The sequence below is a fragment of the Physeter macrocephalus genome, chromosome 21 (genome assembly GCF_002837175.3).
Source record: "Physeter macrocephalus isolate SW-GA chromosome 21, ASM283717v5, whole genome shotgun sequence".
In the NCBI taxonomy this organism is placed as follows: Eukaryota; Metazoa; Chordata; class Mammalia; order Artiodactyla; family Physeteridae; genus Physeter; species Physeter macrocephalus.
In genome coordinates this window covers 19,366,417-19,390,612 of record NC_041234.1, presented here as the reverse complement: position 1 = coordinate 19,390,612, position 24,196 = coordinate 19,366,417, and the positions used below count along the sequence as shown (strand labels likewise).

The 24,196-nt window shown below is 38.5% G+C and overlaps 1 protein-coding gene across 1 annotated transcript in view; it reads right to left on the bottom strand.

The window, feature by feature from the left end:
• Positions 1-5,200: 5,200 nt before the first annotated feature.
• Positions 5,201-24,196, bottom strand: part of LOC102994778 (small integral membrane protein 12-like) — a 44,372-nt gene continuing 25,376 nt past the window's right edge. Inside the window, exon 2 of the mRNA XM_028482912.1 lies at positions 5,201-5,539. Within this exon, the coding sequence (XP_028338713.1) occupies positions 5,201-5,539 (339 nt within the window). The remainder of the gene's footprint in view (positions 5,540-24,196) is intronic.

The following is a 24,196-nucleotide window of genomic DNA, read 5'->3' as shown; positions in this document are numbered from 1 at the left end:
AGAGCAAGCAGCAGGGGCTAAGAGGAGTGCAGGGATGGGGCTGAGGGCTTGACAAGCTTGGTTGAAAAAAGAAATCGGGGACTTCCCTGGCGGTCCAGCGGTTAAGACTCCACGCTCCCAATGCAGGAGGCACAGGTTTGATCCCTGGTCGGGGAACTAAGATCCCGCATGCCATACGGCATGGCCAGAAAAGACAAATAAATAAGAAATCACCTTGAAGGTTGCATCTGAACCCATATATGGAGAGTGTCAGGCCACACGGTTATGCAAAATTCTCTAGCTGCACTGGGCAGTTCAGGCCCAGAAGCAAACAGAAATGGACAGTGGACCTAGGGTTGGAAGTGAAGGAAAAGAGGCAGTAGAGAGGGGAATAAGGGTACAAGCGACTTTGGACTCTTCCAGAGAGAAGAGCTGCCCTTTCTGGGACACCAGTAAAGATGTTTAAAAATCTCAAAAAGATTTGGAGGACCCATTTGGAATTTTTAAACAAAAAAAAAAACAAAGCCAAGGTTCATCTCTTCATTGTGTAAAAGGGATTTGATAAACAGATAACTAATGTTAACAAATTTAATTTAAAAAGAATACACTGTTTTTAAGTACATCAAGGTACCACTGGAACAGGATGCAAAATGATACACACTAATTACTAATTACTCCTCTTTACTCTTAAAGCTGATTCCCCAAAGACTTCTACTTAGCAAATACTTTAAGAGACTGCTCAGAAAAAGAATAAAGGAGCATTTAGGTCTATTCCATTATTCAGAGTGGCTGCCATCCTGATTTGATAAAAGGGAGATTTTACTGGGATAGAACAGCATTTGCACGTTTTCAAAGCTCTAAGCTGGCTTCTCACTCTTTTTACACTACAGCAGGAAGGACATCAGTACCCCTATTCTTCCAAGGCCAGAAGAGGTGAAGGGGCATGTCCCAGGCCACCCCAGTCTCTTGCCTCCAAGTCCAAGGCTCTCACCTCCACCCATCCTGACGCATGCTACTCTCAGGAGTTCCCCCACACCTCGCTCTGCCTGTCTTGTCTCTGACCTTGAGACGGCACCGATGCGGCTACTACTTAGCAACACAGGTTGAAGCCTGCACCCCCGTGGCCAGCCTGGTTCTTGGACAAGGCAGCCTTTCCTGTAAAATACTCCTAAGAAGCCCTCAACCACCAGGCCTGAGAGGGTCCCTGTGAGGGTGGGTCCCTGTGATCACCCTCCCAACCAAGGCTGCTCTCCCCTCCGGATCCCTAGCTCACTAGGATCACAAGGCTACATGGAACTGCTTTTCCTGCAATAAAACTACAGCAGCCAACATTTATTGAGCACCTACTTGTTGCCATGGACTCTGCTAAGAACTTTACATATGTTACCTAAACTTTACAACAACCCAGCAAAAATAGGTACTCTTATCCCTGTTTTACAGATGAGGATAACTGATACCTGAGGCTCAGAAAGGCTATGTGACTTGCCCAAGGTCATTCAGCTAGTGGTTGAGGCAGTACTCATAAGTCTGTCAGACTCAGGAATCCACTTTATTTTCACTGTACCACACTGCCCTGGCTCATCACTCTACAAATGCCTAGAGACCCACACCAGAGTGGAAAAGGAAAAGTGAGGCAAGGCACGAGCCTTTTCATTTTCACTGCCTGGCTCCCAAGTGACTCTGGGGATGCTAATCCCATGGTGTTTCACTCGGCCGACGGCCTCACCAACCCGGGGCCCTGGGAAGCTGACAGGAGTCAGAGGGCCCCCTGGCAGGCTTGTCCTGGCAGCTGCCCGGCTGACTTGAGCTAACACGGCAACAGGTACAGGAAAGGCTAGAGAGAGAGTGGAAAAGCACCAGACCCTGGGTCGCTGAGGGCAGAGAAGTGACCCCTGCCGTGCTCAGACGGGATAACGCAGCTCTAAAGCCACCACTATCACCAGGCTGGGAAGAGACCCGGGGCAGGGGCCGGGAGGGGTGGGTAAAAGCCCCAAGCACATCTATTTACTAATGTGTTTCAGTGAATCGTGACTGCTGGGCCAACCCAAAAGAGGGTCACGCGCCTCCAAGGTGAATCAGCAAGAGTGGAAGAAAACCAGTCCATGCCTTGGTTGGTCCCAGCAAGCCTGGCCCACCTTTGCCCCATCCACAGAAACCCTGCTGCCTGATGACACCTGAGCAGAGGCACGAAAGCACGCACCATCTCAGAGCCCAGCGGTAGCAGCGGAGCTCAGCCAGCCCTTGGAAAGAGCGAGCCAGCTGAGAATACTAACAGACTTGCTGGAGGCAAAAATTCACTGAGGGCAAGCCCGAGGAAATAAAATTATTTAAAAGGGGCACAGAGTGAGACTAGAAAAAGGGAGCAACTTGGACTTCCAAAGATAGTGCTTCTTCCATCAGGCACTGGGAGGACGTACATCAGTGGTGGCAGGGTTATTCTAAAATATCTGAAAACCCAAAAATGTCTTAGTTTGTGGGAAAATTTTTTTTGTGTTATTTCTGTAGGTTTTCTGTCCTGTAATGTTTTGCTTAAGCTGATATTAAACTACATATGTGCAGGATGCCCAAAAGTGTTTCAAGGGAAACCAATCCTGGGATCTAATATTTGCCACAGTTGTTAGAGTGCTTAAAAACAAAGCATATCTCTCAGATTTCATTAGAAGGCAAGGGGCAGCTTGACAGGTGGCATATTGGCCGCCACTGGGTCAAATTAACCCTATGGGTATGTTAGCCTGCTTAGAATTTTTAAAAAAATAAATTGTCAACATTTAAAAATCAGAAGTTCAGGGCTTCCCTGGTGGCGCAGTGGTTGCGCGTCCGCCTGCCGATGCAGGGGAATCGGGTTCGCGCCCCGGTCTGGGAGGATCCCACATGCCGCGGAGCGGCTGGGCCCGTGAGCCATGGCCGCTGAGCCTGCGCGTCCGGAGCCTGTGCTCCGCAACGGGAGAGGCCGCAGCAGAGGGAGGTCCGCATACCACAAAAAAAAAAAAAAAAAAAAAAATCAGAAGTTCAATCTGGTATCTTTGGGCAAGCAGCACAAATTGGAAGAAGCTGCACAGCCACTGCCCCCTTTAGGCAGGCCTGTGCTTTTCTAGCACCTGGCCTGGCCACTCATTTAAGCCACCTGACTGACCCCTGTAGGCAAGAGTTTGCTATTGGTGGTTTAGCCCAGTGAAGGGATCCCAGGCTTGGTCGTCCTCAGGATTGCCACAGGGGGGCAGCACTGGTCTGCCCATGAGGCCTGCGTCAGCCTGAGCCTGCTGTAACCAAGCTGAGCTTATTAGCACATCCTTTCAGAACCAGAACCGTCATCCTCACTTCACTAGCAGGCCCTGCTTCCCCACGCTCCCCATCGGATTTATGCCCTGAGAAGCAACAGCAGCTCATCTCAACATTCCCACCAGGCCTCGGCGACTGAGGGGAAACCACAGACTCGACTTGCCCCTCCTTCTCTGGCTACCACTTTCCACATCCCCCCACTCCTCCCACTCCACAGCCGGCATCTCTATCTGTTCAGGAATTCTACCTTCACCCACCTGTTAACACCACTGGGCCTCAGACCCTGAGGGAAGAGGCAGGGCAAACACCCTCCCCCTTTTAAGGCAGGTTCATTCTTCATCAAATGCTCATTACTTGCCTTTGCTCACTCAGGTTAAAGGTCAGTTGACTTCATGAGGCAACAGGTCTGCTCTCTGCTCTCACCCCTTCCAACCTCGCCGACAACATCTTTAGTGGCAGCATTTAGTATACGCTGCTACTGCCCTTCAGGAAGGACATTTAGTGTCACGCACTGAGGCCCTTAAAACCGTTCGTCCCATATCGTCCAAAATACCATTTACTGTTCCTACTATTTAGTCCAAAAATGCAGGAAAATCCTTATATGAGATAGTCTTTGCAGTATTTCTCCTAGTGAACAACCAGAAACAACCCAAACGTCCAGCAACAGGGAAACTGTTAAAAACAAACTATGCTATATTCCCACTTGATGGGCAATTATACAGCTAATGAAAATAATTAGGATTATGAAGACCATGTGATAAGATAGGAAAGTGATTATGATATGAAACACTATGTAAAAAAAGAATATAAAATTAAATGTACAGTAATAAATATCTAAAAAAACTAGTCCAAGAATTACTGAAAGATACCAAAATGTTAACATTTTATCTGTACTAGAGCCCTCAGAGTGTGGGTAACCTTTTTTAAACCCCTACCAAATTTAACGTACATATACTACTTTTATAGGGAAAAGTATGTGTGCATGTGTGTATGAAGTTGGAAAATTTGATAGCAATTGTTAAGCTCCCTGGTCTACTCTTAATGTAGACTTTGAAAGTATATAAGCCTCATGTTATCATGACAAAAAGGCCCTTGGGAACCTGCGCCTCCAGGACTCACCGCCTCCAGAATCCAATGCAGCCACGCTAGTAAAACAAAGCTCCCAGGGCCCCAAAGTCCTTAGTTAAAGGCCGCTTTTATCCTACCCGGAGATGACTGCTTTGCATAACTCCTAGGAGACCGCAGCACCACCTGGAAGATAGGATTAGATCAAAATGATTCTCAGGCGCCACTTTAATCAAGTTTTGCACTACACAGTAACGGGGTGGGGGTGAAAGACGGTAATTGTTTTCAATCAAATTCACCTGCCCCAAGGTGAACAGCCTGGGCTCCCAAGAACAGAAAACTGCTTTCCTTCCCAGGGGAATCCCCTTCCTGAGCTGACAGGACAGGATTTCAGGGAAAATGAACACAAAGGACAAAGCAAGCTAGTTAAGGGGGCCAGGCAGATTTCTGAACTCTTCCCAGTGCAAACTAGAGCTAGGCATGTAGGTACCCCTCCTAAAGGCATCGCCCCAATCCCAGCCACTCCCACCTGAGGCCAAACTGCCTCCCCACAGGGACTGACAGCCAATGTTCATTTCATCACTCTCCTCCCAGCGGTGCACCTAGCAGCACAGAAGCCTGAGCTGTTGTGGCCACCATCCGGCAGAGGCAGCCTTCAGGCCAGAATCCTCACGGGCCTTCCTCTTCACTGGCCCCTCAGCTACTAGTGTGTCTGCCTGGCCATAGCAGAGCAGCCAGTATGTGTGTGGCTGTGTGGGGCGGGAGGGGCCAGAAGAAGCAATAAAGCAAATCAGATGTGGGTTCCGGTTGCTGGGTCGACATGCTGGCAGGACCAGTCTTGGCCCCCAGAAGGACCCACAGGGCCCTGTGTCCTCCATTAATTCTTCTCCGGGCGGTTTCTGTTCAGGACAGCTTTAGGGACAAATTCCAGCTTGTCCTTAAGGCTCACGACCTGGGTGTGGTCCTTGCCTAGCAGCTCATCCAGCTTGCGGTCCTCCTGGCGCTCTGAGATGCTCTTCTCCTCCACAAGCTGGGGATCCTTCACCCTGACGAACCATTCCAGGTGGTAGCCCACAGCCCCAACCACGAAGGCCACGGGAAAGGTGACATAGGGAGCATAGGTACGCACCACGGTCCAAAGCACAGGCCACGTGACATCTGCACCGCAGCTCACACCCCGCTGTCTGGCCCCCACCCTCCGCCTGCGCTCCCACTCCTGGAGCACCGAAGCCGCCAGTCCCAGCGGCCCTCAGGGCCTCACCCCAGACCCCGCCCACTGGCGCCCACGATCTTGGCTACTGTAAATAATGCTGCTGTGAACATGGAGGTACAGATATCTTTTCCAGTTAGTGTTTTTGTTTCTTTTGGATATATACTCCCAGAGGTGGAATTGCCGGATCATATGATAGTGCTCTTTTTAATTTACATTTTTCTCTCTCTCAAAATGAATTAGTGTTTTGGAAATATCAGATAACATGATGAGGGATTATCACTTTTTTATTCTTCAGTTCATTCAACAAGTATTTCCTGATCACATACTAAGAGCCGAGCATTGTGCTAGATGCTGGTCTGGAACGTCAAAAAAAAAAAAAAAAAAAAGCGAGACAGATACCTTACCTTCATGGAAGTTAAGGTTTAGTTGGAGAGAAATTCAATAAGGAAAGAAATACAAAATAAATACAGAATCATAAATTGCAATAAGTGTTTTGAAAGAATATACAAAGATGCAATGGAAGAGGAAATCAGGAAAAAAATGGTTATATTTGGGGGCTAAGAAAAATGCCAATTTGAGAAAGTGACAACAGGTTGAGATCAGAAAGATGAGAAGGAGTTAAATCTGGGGAAGAGTGAAACATATAGAACCTTCCAGAAAGAAAAAAAAAGCAATTTGATAATAAGAGCAATTCAGAGGTATTATCCAAATATTTTGCATTACAGGGCATTAGATTTGTTTTAAATAATGGAAATCAGTAGTTTTTTCAAGAATCTGTCAACATTTTAAAATTATTAAACCATCATATTAATTATTTAAAGTATTCTTTATAAAATCAAGAATCAGGCCTTTTTTATTGTAATGAATTGATTGCATCATTTGCTCAATTTTGAGTTAGCATTTAATATTGAAATCTTTTTTTAATATTTATTTTTATTTATTTATTATTTTAGTCTGTGTTGGGTCTTCGTTGCTGCGCGCGGGCTTTCTCTAGTTGCCGCAAGCGGGGGCTACTCTTCATTGTGGTGTGCGGGCTTCTCATTGCAGTGCCTTCTCTTGTTGCGGAGCATGGGCTCTAGAGCAGGTGGGCTTCAGTAGATGCAGCACGTGGGCGCAGTAGTTGTGGCTCATGGGCTCTAGAGCGCAGGCTCACTAGTTGTGGCGCACAGGCTTAGTTGCTCCGTAGCATGTGGGTCTTCCCAGACCAGGGCTCAAACTCATGTCTCCTGCATTGGCAGGTGGATTCTTAACCACTGCGCCACCAGGGAAGCCCTTGAAATCTTCTCTTCTAATTATTTCCTTGTCATTAGATTAGTAGAATGTTTTCCTAGCTACTCATTCAAAAAATTTTACAGACTTTTATAGTGTTAAGTGACCACTTATTTAAACTGATTTACAGTAGAGAGTCCATCTCTTAGAAATTTTTAAATTCTATCAGATTACCTAGAAAAAAAAGAAAATAGGCATTCCAGGCTGGAACCAAGCTGTTCTTTGTAGAGAATCCTTTTGTTTTTTTCAAAGAGTTTTTCCTTAGCTAAAATTTTCTTAAAATTATTTTTTTCTAGTATCAGGAAACTAAAGCCAAGTCTACTTTTGATGTAGGGTGGAGGAGGTGGCATTTGGCCTTGCACAGCACTTTGTTAACCAGTTTTCTTCGAGCAGCATTTTCTTTTGCTCTGAGGTGGCAGATTTGTAGCAGAGTGGCATCCAGAAATCATTGTAATTGCAGCAGTATTTCATGCAATTGCTGAAGAGTACTCTCTGTTCAAGGATTTCAAAACACTTTTCTAATGGTAAATTACCTTCACAGTATTCTTTTTTGTAAACGGCAAAAAACCTGAAGCACAGAGAGCCATAGTTTATCAAGGTCTAGTGCTGATTTTCTTAGGCAACATATTTGTTAGACATCTTCTGAATGCTGAACGCTTTGCTGGATGCAGTGAAGAGCTTCAAGGGAAATAAAAGATAAGTTTCCTGAAGTCAGTTGTTTGGCTTAATGAGAGAGATACGAGAACCAAAGAAAATTATGCATATGTAGAAAACATTTATAGAGCCAATTATAGATGTTCCCATTAAGTGCTTAAGTGTTTAGACTGGTGAAAAGGCTAGATAGAGGTTTCATTGTATAATTAGGATCACTGGCCTTGAGAAAATTTTTAATGAGTGAGGCAGATGATTTGACACTGCAAAATGGGGACGACATTCTAGGCAAATTAAGTGGCATAGTCAGTGATATAGAGGCCAAAGAGAAGACAGTTTATATGGGGGTTGGCTTGCAGTACTGCCAAATACAGTAAGAGCTGGATGGTCCCAAATCACGTAGAATAAGAGACCCTTTGGTTAAGGGAAGAGTTTCTGGCAACAGGAATACCTGGAGTAATTTTAAGTGAAAAGCTCAAAATGACATCAAGGTAAAGTCCTCACTACATTATATGTCAAAAATTGGACAATAGAAGGGGAAGGAGAAATACAGAGGAAGGGCCATCAGCAAGAATTCTCTGGAGACACTTCATGCATTGGGTAGCAATGGGAATGGAGAATCAAATCTTTAGAGAAAAATCTTAGAATCATAGTCATTAAAGAAATCTTGGAGATCATTCAATTCACTCTTTATCAAATTCTAACTGGAAATGAAATACAGGTTTAGGTATTGTATTAATTCGGAGATATGTCTAAGAAACAGATGGAAACAGAAACATAAAATGTTACTGTGTAGGTTCAACTGATTATATTTTAATAGAACTAGAAATTTTACTGTGACATAATTCCCTCTGTCTCTGTTCAGCTCACCAAGTTCCTCTCTTGTCTCATTATATACTCATGGATCACCTGACTGACATTAAAAGCACTGGTCTGAAGCAAAAATCCTTAGAATTCAAACCAAAAAACAAGAATTCTCATGACAAACTATTTTTATACTTGTCATTACTACAGTTTGATCTTATGTACAAATTATTCACACATTTACTAACTCAAACAATTCTCATACATACCCTATCAGAGTACCTCATGGTGTACTAGCAATAGCCTTGGGTAGTAGATTGAGTAAAACAGAACTACAGGCTATGGATTTTCTTAAAAAAACTTCCTTGGCAACAACATTATTTTATGTTTAACAACTCTAGCATTAAATATTATTATCAGCAGTATTGGTGTATGCTATTATCAATGAATGATAATAATTCCTATACTTTTTTCATAAAATATATGCAGTTGAGAACTAGTGCTTTATATAAAGTTGTTTAAGTTTTACTTTCCTGTATCAAACTTTTGATGGGGGCTGAATAGCAGAGAATTTGAGATTGTACTTCTTGATGGGGGCTTCTATTGAAGAATGTTATGCCAGGTGTAGGGTTGACATTCTATTATGAAAATTGAGATCCCCAGATAACGTTACTACCTGCATGAAAAACTCCCTTACTTCTGCATAGGAGTGGGCCATATATACTCAAAGGTAGAGAAGTTACCAAGCTTAATGTATCCACATGTATCAGATGGTGAGATGAGTTGACCAAGGTCATTTTACTAATATGTGGTAAGATCATACATCTGTCAAAGGAGTTCTGATGTCAGGATCAGACTGACTTCTCTACCATCACAGAAACATAGAGACAGCTATGTTACGAGAGATAATTTCTACTATCACATTCTTTGTTAGAGTATTTACCCAACAGTCAGAATGAAAAGTACACAAAGTCTTCAGCATTGGAAAAGCTATGACAAAGTTTCCTAATTAAAATATCTCTGCGAACAATTTATTAACTAAAATATGCATTTTATTCTGTTTGCACACATATTCTTCTCACCTCGAATCAAGAAGATATTTGAAGATAAAATGGTAAACTCTTGGGATTATTATCAGAATTAAAATATACATAATTTTGAAGAGGACATTTTCATGAAAAATATCTCTAGGTATTAACATAATTCATGTAGATGTATTTATTATGCTTCATGTATGTATATAAACATTGTAAGAGCATTAGTGTAAACCAACAATTGGGCATGATGGTGTACAAGGCAAAGCTTGAAGAAAAGTAGGGGCCTCATTTTTTATCCTTTGTGACTTCTAGAACAGTATTACCCAATAAAAATATAATTTAATATGTAATTTTAAATTTTCTAGTAGCTACAATTAAAAAGTTAAAATTAACAAGTAAAATTAATTTCAAAAAACACTTTACCCCAACATAACCAAAATATTATAATTTCAATATAACATTGCTATAATTTCACTATAATATTAATATATATTAATAATATAATCCAATATGATGTTGATTACATTAAAATTATTCAGCAGATGGTTTACATTCCTATTTCATACTAAGTCTTTGAAATTCAGTGTGTATTTGGACTTATCATACATCTCAATTTAGTCATGTTTCAAATGCTAAGAATTAAAAGATAAACTGAGGCATATTAAAAATTTTAAGAGTTTATTTGAGCAAAAATCAATCCAAATTGGGCAGCAGCTAGTACAGCAGAAAGGAGCTCAGAGGAACTATACAAAATGAAAAACTTTTATAGACAGAAGGGAGCAAAAATAGGGAAGCTACACTAGGAAAAAATGCAGGTCAGTTATTGCAAGGTTACTTTCCTTTAGTGGATGGCAGGTGTCTATGAGGCAGATTACCTAACTAGTGCTGATCAGGCTATTCCTGATTGACTGGTTTAAGATTCCATTTCTGGGAAAGCTGAAATTGTAATTAAGTTGTCTGGGTTTGGTTATATGGGGCTTAGCATAAGTGACTCCATTTTGGGCCTGTTGTCTCAATTTTAACAGAGCATATGGCTACAGTATTGGATAGCACATCCTCAGAATTTATTATCTTTACCAACAATTTTAAAAAGGTAAAACAATCCCTGAATGTGTGTGTTTATTTTTTGAGGAGTCACAGTTTATTGGCTCTACTTTCTCTACCAATGTCCACATGCAAAAAATCAAAGTGATTTTTCTACTGTTCCAAGTTGAACATGTAACTACCTTTTTTGAGGGCTATACAAGTTTCTGGGTAACAATTTGGAGTGGGAACAATGGTTCTTTGAGAGCTTAGTACTAACACCAGTAAATATAATTCCTTTCAATCATCTAGAGGGATAATAACAAAAATTAATATTCTGTAAAGATCTGTACAGCTTAATATCCCTTAAATGTAGGTATTGTGTTCAAATCAGGAAACTGTGGTTCACATATACTGTGCAACTACTGTTACCCAGGCTTTCTGACTGTGATTTCTATGCTGTTTTTATTAGAGGGAGAAAAATAGTGTAAAAAAATTTGCTTCATTTATTTGTTTATCAAATGTTTATAGAGTACCAAATTGGCTATTTTAGGGATAACATGAATTTATCTGTACAATAGAATTTTTAAGGAAAACAAATGTTTAGAAAGGGAGAGAAAACTTCATGGAACTGTAAGTGATATAATATTGGGATATTAATTTTTTAAAGCAAAGTATTTTGAAAATTTACTTTAACTTTTCTTTGGATCCTATGCTGTAATTTTTAAACTTGTAATTTTTAATTAGAAATGACTTCTCCAGTGACCTCTAAAGTCACTGTTAAACTCAGTGTTAATATGGCTTCATATAGCTTTGTTGAATTTTATAACAGTAATAGACATAATATTTTCAGTGCAAAAATGATTAAGTTCTTTTTTAGGAAAAATATCCCCTCTCAAGAGGCTTAATTAGTTGAAGTGAATATTAAGCAAGCAGAAATTTTCAGAAGAAGCTTCTCCTTTTAAAAACAAGATTATTATGGAATATGGTTTATTCAGCCTTTCAGTGTCCTCCTTGATTGGAATTTTCATAGCAGAATGAATAAAGGGAAATCAGTTATACCTTTACTTTGTCTCTTTAACTTGCTTTTAAAATAGTCATTATTCTAAGCCTTTGCCTGTTTCCTCAAAGTTATTCCCACTAGTCCCATCTCGGCAAGAGATACAGCTATGAACTGAAGTTCACCAGCCTGGTGTTATATCCAGGAGGTTCACACTTATGCTGCCATGATTATTGTTTATTGGTGATATCTGTTCTGATTGGTAGCACCCATGGACCAATCATTAGATATTTTGAATTGGACCCTTGTCCTGACCATCTACATCCAATCAAATCAGTCTTGCCTCCTTCCAACTCATCTTCCATGTAGCATTCATTATATTGCTTCAAAATAATCCATCTAATGATGAGGGTCTCCTCCTTAAAACACTGCAATGACTTTGCATTGTTCTTGGGATAAACATCAAACTCTTTAATATATCCTAAAAGCCCCTGCCCATCTCACCAACATAAAATCTTGTGATCATTCCCCCTAGTCTCCAACTCTAGCCACAGCACCTTTATGGAGCTTTTCCTAGAAATGAATGTTCTTAACTCTGCTCTAATTTTCCGTGCTCCCTACTACTTTTTTGTCTACTATTCATCCTTTAGGGGTTGGTTCCTCAAAGAGGCCGTTCCTAACTCTCCAGCTTATTCAGCATCCCCTGTTGTATGCCCTCATACCAGCCTGCACTTTTCCTTTGTAATTTATCACTGCTCTAGTTAAATAATTCCAATTATAATTAAACTAATCATTATATCTAATGTTTCCCTTGCTAGTATGTAAGTGCCACTAACACAGGGTCATTACTGTCCAGTTGATTTGCTCTGTTCTGAGTGTCTATCACAACACCTTGCACAGAGCAGAATTCAATAAATATTTACCGACTAAACAAATGAATAAATGAAATATGATAATATATTTAAAATAACAATTATAATTTATATGTCCACATAACCATGGTTATGTAACAATATTTATCATCATGCATCAAAGAGCAATTACATGTAATTAGCAAAGTGATAAAATGGCAGAAAATAACTGTGAAATACCAAAAGCAGTTTTGCCACAAATGAAAATTCCAATCTGCTCTTCTAACAGCTTAGAATTCTTTGTTAAAACTTTTAAACAATGTGGAGTAGCAGGAAGATCCCTGGCCTGGGAATATAGGAACCTGGGTTTTAATCTGGCTGTGGTACAAAAAACCTGCATGATCAAGAAGTCACATTCACTTCTATTAAAATGAACTCAACTTAAAAAAAAAAAAAGTCCTAGCACAGGATTTCCTTAACTGTGTTCCCTGGAATTGTAGCCGGGTAATTTAATTCAATATGTGTCTAGAGTCTACTACCTCTCAAATGTTTCTTGTCTTTAAGAAAATAATAACAAAAATTATACTATTTTAATTGCTGCAAATACATCTATTTTAAAATGTATAAGGTATTAAAATTTCTACTGAAAAGGTTTATAACTTGCAAAGTTTGATACATGTCTGTTCATATTTTAAAATAGTATCCCAATCTTTTCTGATTACTTGAATTTTTTTTCAATTTTCTAAATTTCAACATCTTTTGAATGTCTTTGTTTTAAAATCTGCCCTTCTATGCCACAAGATTGAATAGACATCGTATAGTACTTTAATTAAAGATTATGAGAAATGGAGGCAATTTCTTTGAACAAGCAATTCTTTCACATAGAATGTTAAGTTATTATGCCGGTTAATCTATTCTTTAAGTACATGTAAGAGAAAAACGCTTTATAAAGGAATGTTCATGATGAGGAGCGGGAAATTTCCCCCTCTGCCCCTCTTGAGTTCTCGTAGCTGGACTGATAATAAAATTGATACAAGACAGATTAACAGGAGAAAAAGAAACAAATTTTAATTCAAACTCATGGAGGTCTCATAGAAACAGGACCTAAGAAGTGGCCAAAGTAGACAGCTTTTATACTTATCAAACAAAGAAACAAAAAATTTATGAGGAATTGACAGGACAAAGAAACTTAGGTTTTGGGTGTTCAATTAGTGAAGAGTCTAAACAGAGTGTGAGCTTGGGGTAGTCAATTAAACAAGTAGCAAGGTTTGTTTAAACAGGCTTCTCTGCCTGAATTCCCCATCTCTGGCAATAAGGGTGTCCTTCTACCTCCAGATGCAGGGAGTGCACCTTTCACATGGGAGATTTATTTCCTGCTTTCAGGGAGACAAAGGAGAATCAGCGTGCCCCTTCTGCACTGGCCGTTTCTTAAGCAACTTTAATTCAAAATAAGCAATATGTCATTGCAGCATATTTTGGGGCAGCCCACCCTGAGCCCCAACATTCTCTATCATTGAACCTAAAAGAGTCCATATGAAGATGAAATACACTTTCTGAAGTCACCACATACAGTCATTATTACTCCACCTGTATTAAAAAAAATTGGTCTAACAGTCATAAACATAAATTAACAATAAAAGCCCACTAATCAAAGTGGAAGAATAAAAGCCCACTCATCAAAGTGAGCCAAGATACTAGCCAAATATTCAAACACATTAAACTTTTCACAGAAATTCAAAAGACTGAACTTGGTATACTTCCTGTGTGCAACCCATTTCTCTTAAATGGGATGGGGGCAGGATACCTTAGACAAGATAAACTGCTTTTGCATATGGAATTTTCTTTATAAATTTTATTTTGCATGGTGTTTGCTCAAGATACTTCTGCATTTCTGGAATGATATAGTTAACATAAGGGAGACGTTCCAAGAATGAATTTATATGTATTTTGGCCATCTGATAAAATGATGAATAACAAAATGTCATTCTCATTTACTTACTGAGTCTAATAAATACATTCAACTAAGGGGTCTATTTTTTTAGAATTAAAAATATTGTTGGCTAGGAAACTAACATCGCCTAAATTAGTTTTGATGTGAAAACGTTTTGGCAGATGGATATTTATTATAAAAGTTATTAGCATAATAACATAGTTTAAAAGTGTGATTTAGATACGTTTAAATATTCAAACTTGGAAGAAAATAATATTCAAACCATAATTAAATTTAGAAATTATTTTTATAATATTATAGTTAAGTTTGACTTTTTTTTTAGCCTCATAGAGATTCAATATGGTTAATTAGAAGGTATAAACTTTTTTTTCTAATTGTAGAAAACACATTACATATTTACCATTGTCAAGAGTTTAGCTAAGCTACGCCATGGTATTGCTGCTTCAGCATCCATTTTGTTTGGTCAAGCGGCCTACGATGGCCTTAAGCTGGCACTAGCCCCTCATGCAAGCACATGCCCTATGTAGCAGCCAGAAGAGTCCTAAGTAAATATAAGTTTCTGATATGACTTCCCCAACAACCACTGTGATCGACAGTCTCCCCAGCCTTCTGGTACCTATATGCCTTATGCATCCCTAAGATAAGAGCCCTGTGGGTCTTACCAAAACCCTGCTCTTTTGGTTTGAATTGACTAGTCCAGCCTTAGCCAAGAAACCTCAGAGCACTCCACCCATGGACCTTAATAAAAGCATATGCTCCAGGTCCTGCCTCTCTCTGTCTGCACTCTGTCTTGACTTCCCGGTGTGGGCCCTAGAGGTTGCCAGGTATTGTGAATAGTGAACTTCTCTATTTTAATTCCTCTTGTGGTCTATTACTGAACTACAGCTCACCATCTGGTACCCTATGCTCCACATAATAATAAGTGCTAATTTGATAAAATCACAACAACCATCTTAAACATTTTCAAGTGTACAGTTCAGTAGTGTTAAGTATATTCACAGTGTTGTGCAGCAGATCTCTAGAATTTTTCATCTTATAAAACTGAAGCTCTATACCCATTAAACACTAATTCTCCTTTTCTCCCAGCCCTTGGCACCCACCCACCTATCTACTTTCTGTTTCTATGATTTTGACTTTTAATACTTCACATGAGTGGAATCATATAGTCTATGTCCTTTCATGACTGGCTTATTACTTCACTTAGCATAATGTCCTCATGCTTCACTCATGTCTTAGCACGTAACATTACTTTCATCTTTTTAAAATGCTGCATAATATTTCATTGTATGTTTATACCACATTTTCTTTATCCATTTGTTCCTTGATGGACACTTGGGTTACTTTCACCTCTTGGCCATTGTGAATAATGCTGCAGAAAACATGGGTGTGTAAACATCTTTTCGAGATCCTCCTTCAAATTCTTTTGGATATGTACCCAGAAGTAGGATTGCTGGATCATATGGTAATTCTAGTTTTAATCTTTTGAGGAAACTCCTTAATTTTTTCCATAATGGCTGCACCATTTTACATTCCCAGGAACAGTGCACATGGGTTCCAATTTCACCACATCCTTGCCAATACTTGTTATTGTCTCTTCCTTTGATAGTGGCTATCCTAATGGGTATGAGGTGATATTCACTGCAGTTTTGATTTGCTTTTCTCATACGATTAGTCATGTTGAGCATCTTTTTATATGCTCTTTAGTCATTTATATATCATCTTTGGAGAAATGTCTATTAAGTCATTTGTCAATTTTTGAATTGGGTTATTGAAATTTCTGTTGAGTTATAGGAGTTCCTTACATACTCTGGTTATTAACCCCTTAGCAGATTATGATTTGCAAATATGTTCTCCCATTCCACAGGGAGCCTTTTCGTTTTATCAATTGTTCCTTTGATGCAATTCGTTTTTAAGTTCAATGTAGTCTTATTTATCCATTTTTACTTTGGTTGCCTATGCTTTTGATGTCATATCCAAGAAATCCTTGCCAAATCCAATATTGTGAAGCTTCTTCCTTATGCTTTTTTTCTACGAATTTAACAGTTTGGGGTCCTATGTTTAGGTTTTTAATTCATTTTGAGTTAATTTTTGCATATGATGTAAAATTTTGAGTTAATTTTTGTATATGGTATAAGATAAGGGTCTATCTTCATTCTTTTGCATGTGGATATCCATTTTTCCTAACACCATTTGTCCTTCCCCATTGTGTAGCACCCCCGTTGAAGATCATTTAACCACATGGCACAAGGGTTTATTTCTGAACTGTTTTGTTCCATTGGCCTATCTGTGCCAGTAGCACACCATCTTGATTACTGTTATTTTGTAGTACGTTTTCAAAACAGGAAGTGTGAGGGCTCCGAGTATCATCTTTTTCAAACTTGTTTTGGCTAGTGTGTGTCTGTGGTACTACTGCAGGCTCTCTGGTGCTAGTCTAAGGTGCAATGATCTTATTTCTCAGAAGCCCCCAACCTGTTGCATGTTCCTGTCAGCACTTAGGTTCAGGCAAGACTGAGACTAGTCCCTTAGGCAGGCACTCAAAAAGTAAGAACGTTGAATGTTGGATATATGTTCCACTCTCCTCTTTCCTTCTCCAGTTAGAAGCTGGGAGTTGGGAATTTCTTCCCAATCATGTAGTGCTGTCCTGTGGTGAGGCACTACAGAGAGTAAATGCCACAACTTTTCCTACTGGACTCAATATGGTTCTTCTTGTCTATGTGTCACCTGAGGTGCAGGAACTTCTTAACTGGTTACTGGATTTCTCCTAAAGGCGATTAGCATTGTTGTTAAATTGTTTCCATGGGGAGACAGCTTCCTATTGTACCAAATGCTGACGTCACTGTAATTAGAAGCTTAAACTTTTAATTATAATGAATAATTTTCTTTCTAGTGAGTCTCTTTCTTATTTAGAAACCCTAGAGAATTAGATTCCAGGGATTCCCAAGAGATTGCTGTGCTGGCAGCTCTAATCAATCAACACTGGCTATCTGAAGGGCTGCTGTGTGAAGGATTTTGAAGGGGTAACCAGACCTACTGATTAGAGTGATCAGTTAGTGATGTTTGCCATGGATGTGGCAAGGATGCCAAGGAACAGCTGTGACATAAGTGCCCCATGGCTGATATCCCCATTTCCTACTCTTAAGATTCAGCCAACCATAGAATGTTATAACACCTTTGTAACATGAGGGCATGCTCCTATTAAATAGGTTGCAGCTCAAAGAGAAAAGAGTAGGTTTTAGTGGTTTTATTTTGTGTTCAAGGCTTATAAAAGTGATGATAAGACCTAAGTCAATTCTATATTCCAGTATTTTATTCCTCTTTCGACGAGGATTTTACAATATGCAGGTGTCAATCCATGAGTGAATCAAAAGTAGCATTATTTTTGAAGAAATAGACTACAGTAAAAGAGAATAGAAAATATCAGAGAACATCACATGTGGCAAGGGTAGGAATTATTTTGTGATACTTTTGGGGTGAAAACATTTTGAAAATCATTGGCATTTTCATTTCCGTGAAGAAGCTGTAGCATTCTCTTGAACTGACACTGTTCTTCTCTAATAAATATCTGACTATTAGACCAGAACAAATGCCTAGGCACAAATATATCATTTTAATTTTCTCATTTTCTCTCTTAAACCCTAGGCAAAGTTTCTAGGGCAATATATGGTTGATGGTGTTTGTTATTCTGGCATATTCCTTTGCTTTAGTTGTTGATTTGCTTGACCATTGAAATATTCCTTGGAGGCCTAATCCTATGCCAGTTTTATAAAATATGCCATGTTGATGAGGAAATTAGTCATTATCCAGTGTTTTGCCTTTTATAGTTTTATTTTTGCTTCTTTATAATTATAAGCATTGAATATTTTACTGTAGTTCTTTGAGTGCCCATTTATCTTATGAACCCATGATTCTAACATCACCTATAACTATTATAGAAAGCACTTCTCCATTGTTTTTACAATTAAAACTTATTTAAAATAAATTATAATTGCTCAAGTTGAATTGTAAACTTGTGTATATTCTTGATTTCCATCTTTCCTCGCCAGATGTTATTCACTGCCCTAAATTTTGTCTCTAATCTCCTAAAACGTATTATTCACCCACTTATTTATTTGCACAGGTAACCAAACATATTTTCTGGGAGTTGGGCCTTCTGAAATACCAACGGACCAAGCTGTAATGGTCATTTTGAAGATGTGCTTTGTGAATATCTCTTCTGTCACCACCTTATTATCAAAGTTGTCTTGTCACCTCTGTAATGTTATTTGATAAATGTCAAAATATCTCTTTGTTCTAAATTATATCCATTACCACTTCTGATTTATATCCAAAATGCCACTCTTCTTTATTTCTTAGGTTAAAATGTTATTTATGTACAACTGGTCTTTCTTAAAATTAAAATGATTTCTGCCTAATAATAGCCTTATGGAATACTGAATTAAATAATTCCTAAATTTCTATTTATGCCCCCTGCCTTTTTTCCATTTCACTTTCTGAGAACAAAAAAATAGAACCAAATGAAAATTATTATATGAGAAGGATGAGACTATTCAATTCCCTTAATGAAAATTAATTTCCACTTAAATTCTCCAGTAATCAGACAGTGCCCGTTTAGAGAACAAGAAAAAATTTAAATAAAAAATGTTAACAGGTGATCTTTTAGCATTTAATTTGTTTGTGAAAAATTTACTTGTGAAAAGACACACACATATATGTGTGTATGTGTGTATATACACATGAGTAATTCAATTACTTTAATAAAATCAACTTTATGTGTTTCAAAATTAATCTCTAAATTACTTACTGCTATTTTAAAGTCCACAAGTGACTTAGGTATGATTTGTATACTGAATTTTATTCCACGAAAACACCCTTTGTTAGTTTATAAGCTCTTTCAGAGTAATAAAAATTCATATCAATTCCCCTAGCACTGATCTGTCATATTATCAGAACCAAGTAATTACCACTTAAATGCACGAATAAATGACTTAATTTGCCCAGTTTTAAAGGCTAAAACTATCTTGTAATTTGAAGCAAAAAACCCACAAAGGATATAACTTATTATAATGGGCACTCTTTGATAAATTGCCACTAGAAATATAGCCTTGTCTCATCTCCCATATTAGTTTCCTAGAGCTGCCACAAACTGGGTGGCTCAAAAGAACTGAAATTTATTGTCTCCCAATGAGGGGTCCTCATGGTGATGGAATGTGGAATGATGAAATGGTCTATATTTTGACTGTATCAGTGTCAGTTTCCTGGTTGTGATATTATACTAAAGTTTTGCAACATTTGGGGGAGACTGGGTGAAGGGTACATAGGATCTTTCTGTATTATTTCTTACAACTGCATGGAAATCAACAATTATCTCAAAATAAAAATTTTAATTAAAAAAATGATTTTCTCCCAGTTCTGGAGGCCAACAGTCTGAAATCAAGGTGTCAGCAGGGTCACACTCCCTCAGAAGGCACTAAGGGAGAGTCTACTGCTTCTGGCTTCTGTGGGCTGCAGGCATTTCTTGGCTTGCATCTCCAGCACTCCAGTCTGTCTCATGGTCACACTGCCTCAACCTCTTTTCTCTCTGTTTTCCCTCCTATCTCAAATATCCCTCTGCCTTTCTCTTATAAGGACTCTTATAGTATTAAAGGCCTAGAGGGATAATTCAAGGAGATCTCCTTAAGACCTTAAATTAATTACATCTGTAAATATCCTTTTTCCAAATAAGGTAACATTCACAGGTTCCAGGAATTTGACACAGATATATCATTTGGTGGTGGTGGTGGGGTGGCTTTCAAGTGCATCTCCCCAATGTGATTGTATGAACTTTGTGAGCAAAGACCAAATCTTGTATTTTCTTTATCAGCCTACATTAAGATACGGTTCTACCTAATACTTATCAACTGTCTACTCTGTTATCTTCATTGTGGCACGTATTTTACACATACACACACAGAAAATTCCCACAGCACTCATAAGAGGTATGACTGCATCATCCCATTTTATAGATGATGGAACTGAGGCTTGTAGATCTTAATTTACTTGTCCAAATTTGTACAAATAAATAGCGATGGAGCTGGGATACCAGCACAGTTAAGATTTTAGTGTGTCACAGGCTCTCTCCATTGGAGCTGAACACATGTTGATTATAAACAGAGCCCTCCAGAAATATATGTCACTTGATAACACTCACATAAAAATAAACATGCATTCAATTCAAGAAACCAAATTTGATTTAATTACATTTCCTGTGTTAGTTCAGACAATACATTAAAATTCCTTAAGTTTAACAAGTGTTAATGCCAAGTTCACTATTTTTCTTAAATAAGAAACAATGAAGTAATCTCCTCACCGTAAAATAAATGTTAAAAAATACATCACAATGAGCACCATGTCACAGTGCATTTACCAACAGGGCACCTTAAACCATATAATTCTAACAATTTTGCATTTTTATATCAAAATTATTATGAAAACTAAATGTAATGAGAAGATTATATACATGTATCTCCAGTTTTGTTTTCAGCCTGATAAAGGTTTAGAGTTCAGATAGTTACTGAGATTGACTCCTGAAATACCACAACCAACCACAATACCAGAAGTAACTTGTGACCTTGGAGAATAGTTTCTTTTCATGCCATAAAAAAAAAAATAATAATGCAACAGAGCAATCAGCTAAGAGAGGTGAGCCAGCAGTCCAAATCACATAAATCCAATCAGGAATTGAGATGCTTTGAAGTTTATACTGTTAATTTCAGAGGGGATTATTTCATGGTTCCAGTGGAAAGTCTGAAGTCTCTTCTAGGACTCATCCTCCATGATTGACCCTGAAATCATGCCTTCCTCTACGCCACAAACTTATGAGTTAGCTGAAAGTTCCACTGAACTTTAGTCTTCCAGTCGCTACTTTCAGGATCAATAAAAACATGAAAACGAAAAATGGCTTAAAATGTTGCTTTCATTTCTTTAATCATGTTTCTCGAAGAAATGTGAATAAAGGATTTTTCTTTATTTATTAGCCAATGAGACAAGCAGTCTTCTCTAAGCAAGTGACTTTTTACTTTCATTTGTTTTTTATTGTGGTGATAACACTTAAAATAAGGTCTACCCTCTTAACAAATTTTTAAGGGTACAATTCACTATTGTTAACTATAGGCACAATGTGCTACAGCAGATTTCTAGAATTTACTCATCTTGTATAACTGAAACTGTATACACTTTGAACAACAACTTCCCATTTTCCCTTGCCCTCAGCCCTTGGCAACCACCATTCTACTCTGCATCTATGAATCTGACTATTTTAGATAACTCACATAAATGGAGTCAGGCAGTATTTGTCCTTCTGTCACTGGCTTATTTCGTTTAGCATGATTCAGCAATTCCACTTCTGGGTATATATCCACAAAAGCTGGGGCACCAGAGGCATGTATAAGCTCCTTTCAGGGAGAAACTGGTGACTTAGACCAGGCTAGATAGAGAGGGCAGGGGAGGTGTGCATAGGCTTCCCCAGTCTCTGGGGAGTATCACAGTGAGCCAGTAGTTGTATGCTAAATTAGAAGCCAAACCCTCAGGTAGCAGTTTTGATAGGGATAGAGTGGTATAATTAAATAGTCAGTTTAGAAATCACACTAGGGGATGAAAGACAGAAAGGGAATTTTAAGGGAGTTTGGGAGACTGTTGTAAGCTAACGACAACTCAATAAAAGAATCCAGTAACCTAGCAACAATCTATACTACCTTGAAGGAAGACCAGGTGCATCCAAGTGCCAGACACATTCAAGCCACAAACCCTGACAGTTAAAACACAAGACAATAGATATGGGGTTTGATTTTTGTTACATGAAGTCAGGGAGTTAATAGCCCTTGAAGAGTAGCATTTCTGCATGTAGCCAAGACAAAAATATAGGTGAAAGGGGAAAAAAATTAGGTGAAAGGGGACATTATACCAAATCCTGAGATGAATTACCATATTTTACTATATGTTACCCCCCTTCTGCTAATATATATATGATTTAAATAGCGACAAGACAGTCCTGGCTAAACCATATAGGGTCAAAGGAGGAACTAATGATATAAGCCTTGACATTTACCCAAGAACAAGGAAGAAGGTGGTCTTCTCCCCCTCCCCATTTTTCTTTTGTTTATAAAGTCCTCTCTCTACACAATGGAGGAAAGACAGTCTCTTCAATAAATGGTGCTGGGAAAACTGGTCAGCTACATGTAAAAAAATGAAATTAGAACACTCTTTAACACCATACACAAAAATAAACTCAAAATGGATTAAAGACCTAAATGTAAGACCAGACACTATAAAACTCTTAGAGGAAAAGATAGGAAGAACACTTTGACATAAATTGCAGCAATATCTTTTTCAAGCCGCCTCCTAGAGCAATGGACATAAAAACAAAAATAAACAAATGGGACCTAATGAAACTCAAAAGCCTTTGCACAGCAAAGGAAACCATAGACAAAATGAAAAGACAACCCACAGAATGGGAGAAAATATTTGCAAACAATGTGACCGACAAGGGATTTAGTCTCCAAAATTTACAAATAGTTCATGCAGCTCAATATCAAAAAGAACAAAGCGCAATCAAAAAATAGGCAGAAGACCTAAATAGATATTTCTCCAAAGAAGACATACAGATGGCCAATTTGACATAAATTGCAGCAATATCTTTTTCAAGCCGCCTCCTAGAGCAATGGACATAAAAACAAAAATAAACAAATGGGACCTAATGAAACTCAAAAGCCTTTGCACAGCAAAGGAAACCATAGACAAAATGAAAAGACAACCCACAGAATGGGAGAAAATATTTGCAAACAATGTGACCGACAAGGGATTTAGTCTCCAAAATTTACAAATAGTTCATGCAGCTCAATATCAAAAAGAACAAAGCGCAATCAAAAAATAGGCAGAAGACCTAAATAGATATTTCTCCAAAGAAGACATACAGATGGCCAAGAAGCACATGAAAAGATGCTCAACATTGCTAATTATTAGAGAAATGCAAATCAAAACTACAATGAGATATCACCTCACACCCATCAGAATGGCCATCATCAAAAAAATATACAAACAATAAATGTTGGAGAGGGTGTAGAGAAATGGGAACCCGCCTGCACTGTTGGTGGGAATGTAAATGGATACAGCCACTATGAAGAACAGTATGGAGGTTCCTTAAGAAACTAAAAATACAGCTATCATATGATCCAGCAATTCTACTCCTGGGCATATATCCAGAGAAAAACATGGTTCGAAAGGATACATGCACCCCAATGTTCATTGCAGTGCTGTTTACAATAGCTAAGATATGGAAGCAACCTAAATGTCCACTGACAGAGGAATGGATAAAAAAGATGTGACACATATATACAATGGAATATTAGTCATTAAAAAGAATGAAATAATGCCATTTGCAGCGACATGGATGAAACTGGAGATTATCATACTAAGTGAAGTAAGTCAGACAATAAAAGACAAATATCATGATATCCTTTTATGTGGAAACTAAAAAGAAATGATACAAATTAACAAATGAACTTATTTACAAAACAGAAACAGACTCACAGACTTAGACAATAAACTTATGGTTAGCAGAGGGGAAGGGTGGGGGAAAGGGAGAGTCAGGGAGTTTGGGATTGACATGTACACATTGCTATATTTAAAATGGATAACCAACAAGGACCTACTACTGTATAGCACAGGGAACTCTGCTCAATGTTATGTGGCAGCGTGGATGGGAGGGGAATTTGGGGGAGAATGGATACATGTATATGTATGGCTGACTCACTTGCTGTGCACCATAACATTGTTAAGCAGCTATACTCCAATATAAAATAAAAAGTTAAAAAAAAAAGAATGAAATAATGCCATTTGCAGCAACATGGATGAACCTGGAGATTATCATACTAAGTAAAGTAAGTCAGAGAAAGACAAATATATGATATCGCTTATATGCGGAATCTAAAAAGAAAAGATACAAAAAATAAAGTCCTCTCAGTCTTCAGTACAGAGCTGTCCGTTTGTATCTCTCACTAGTGTCCTATGCTAATAAACTCACTCTTTGCCTGCCACTTT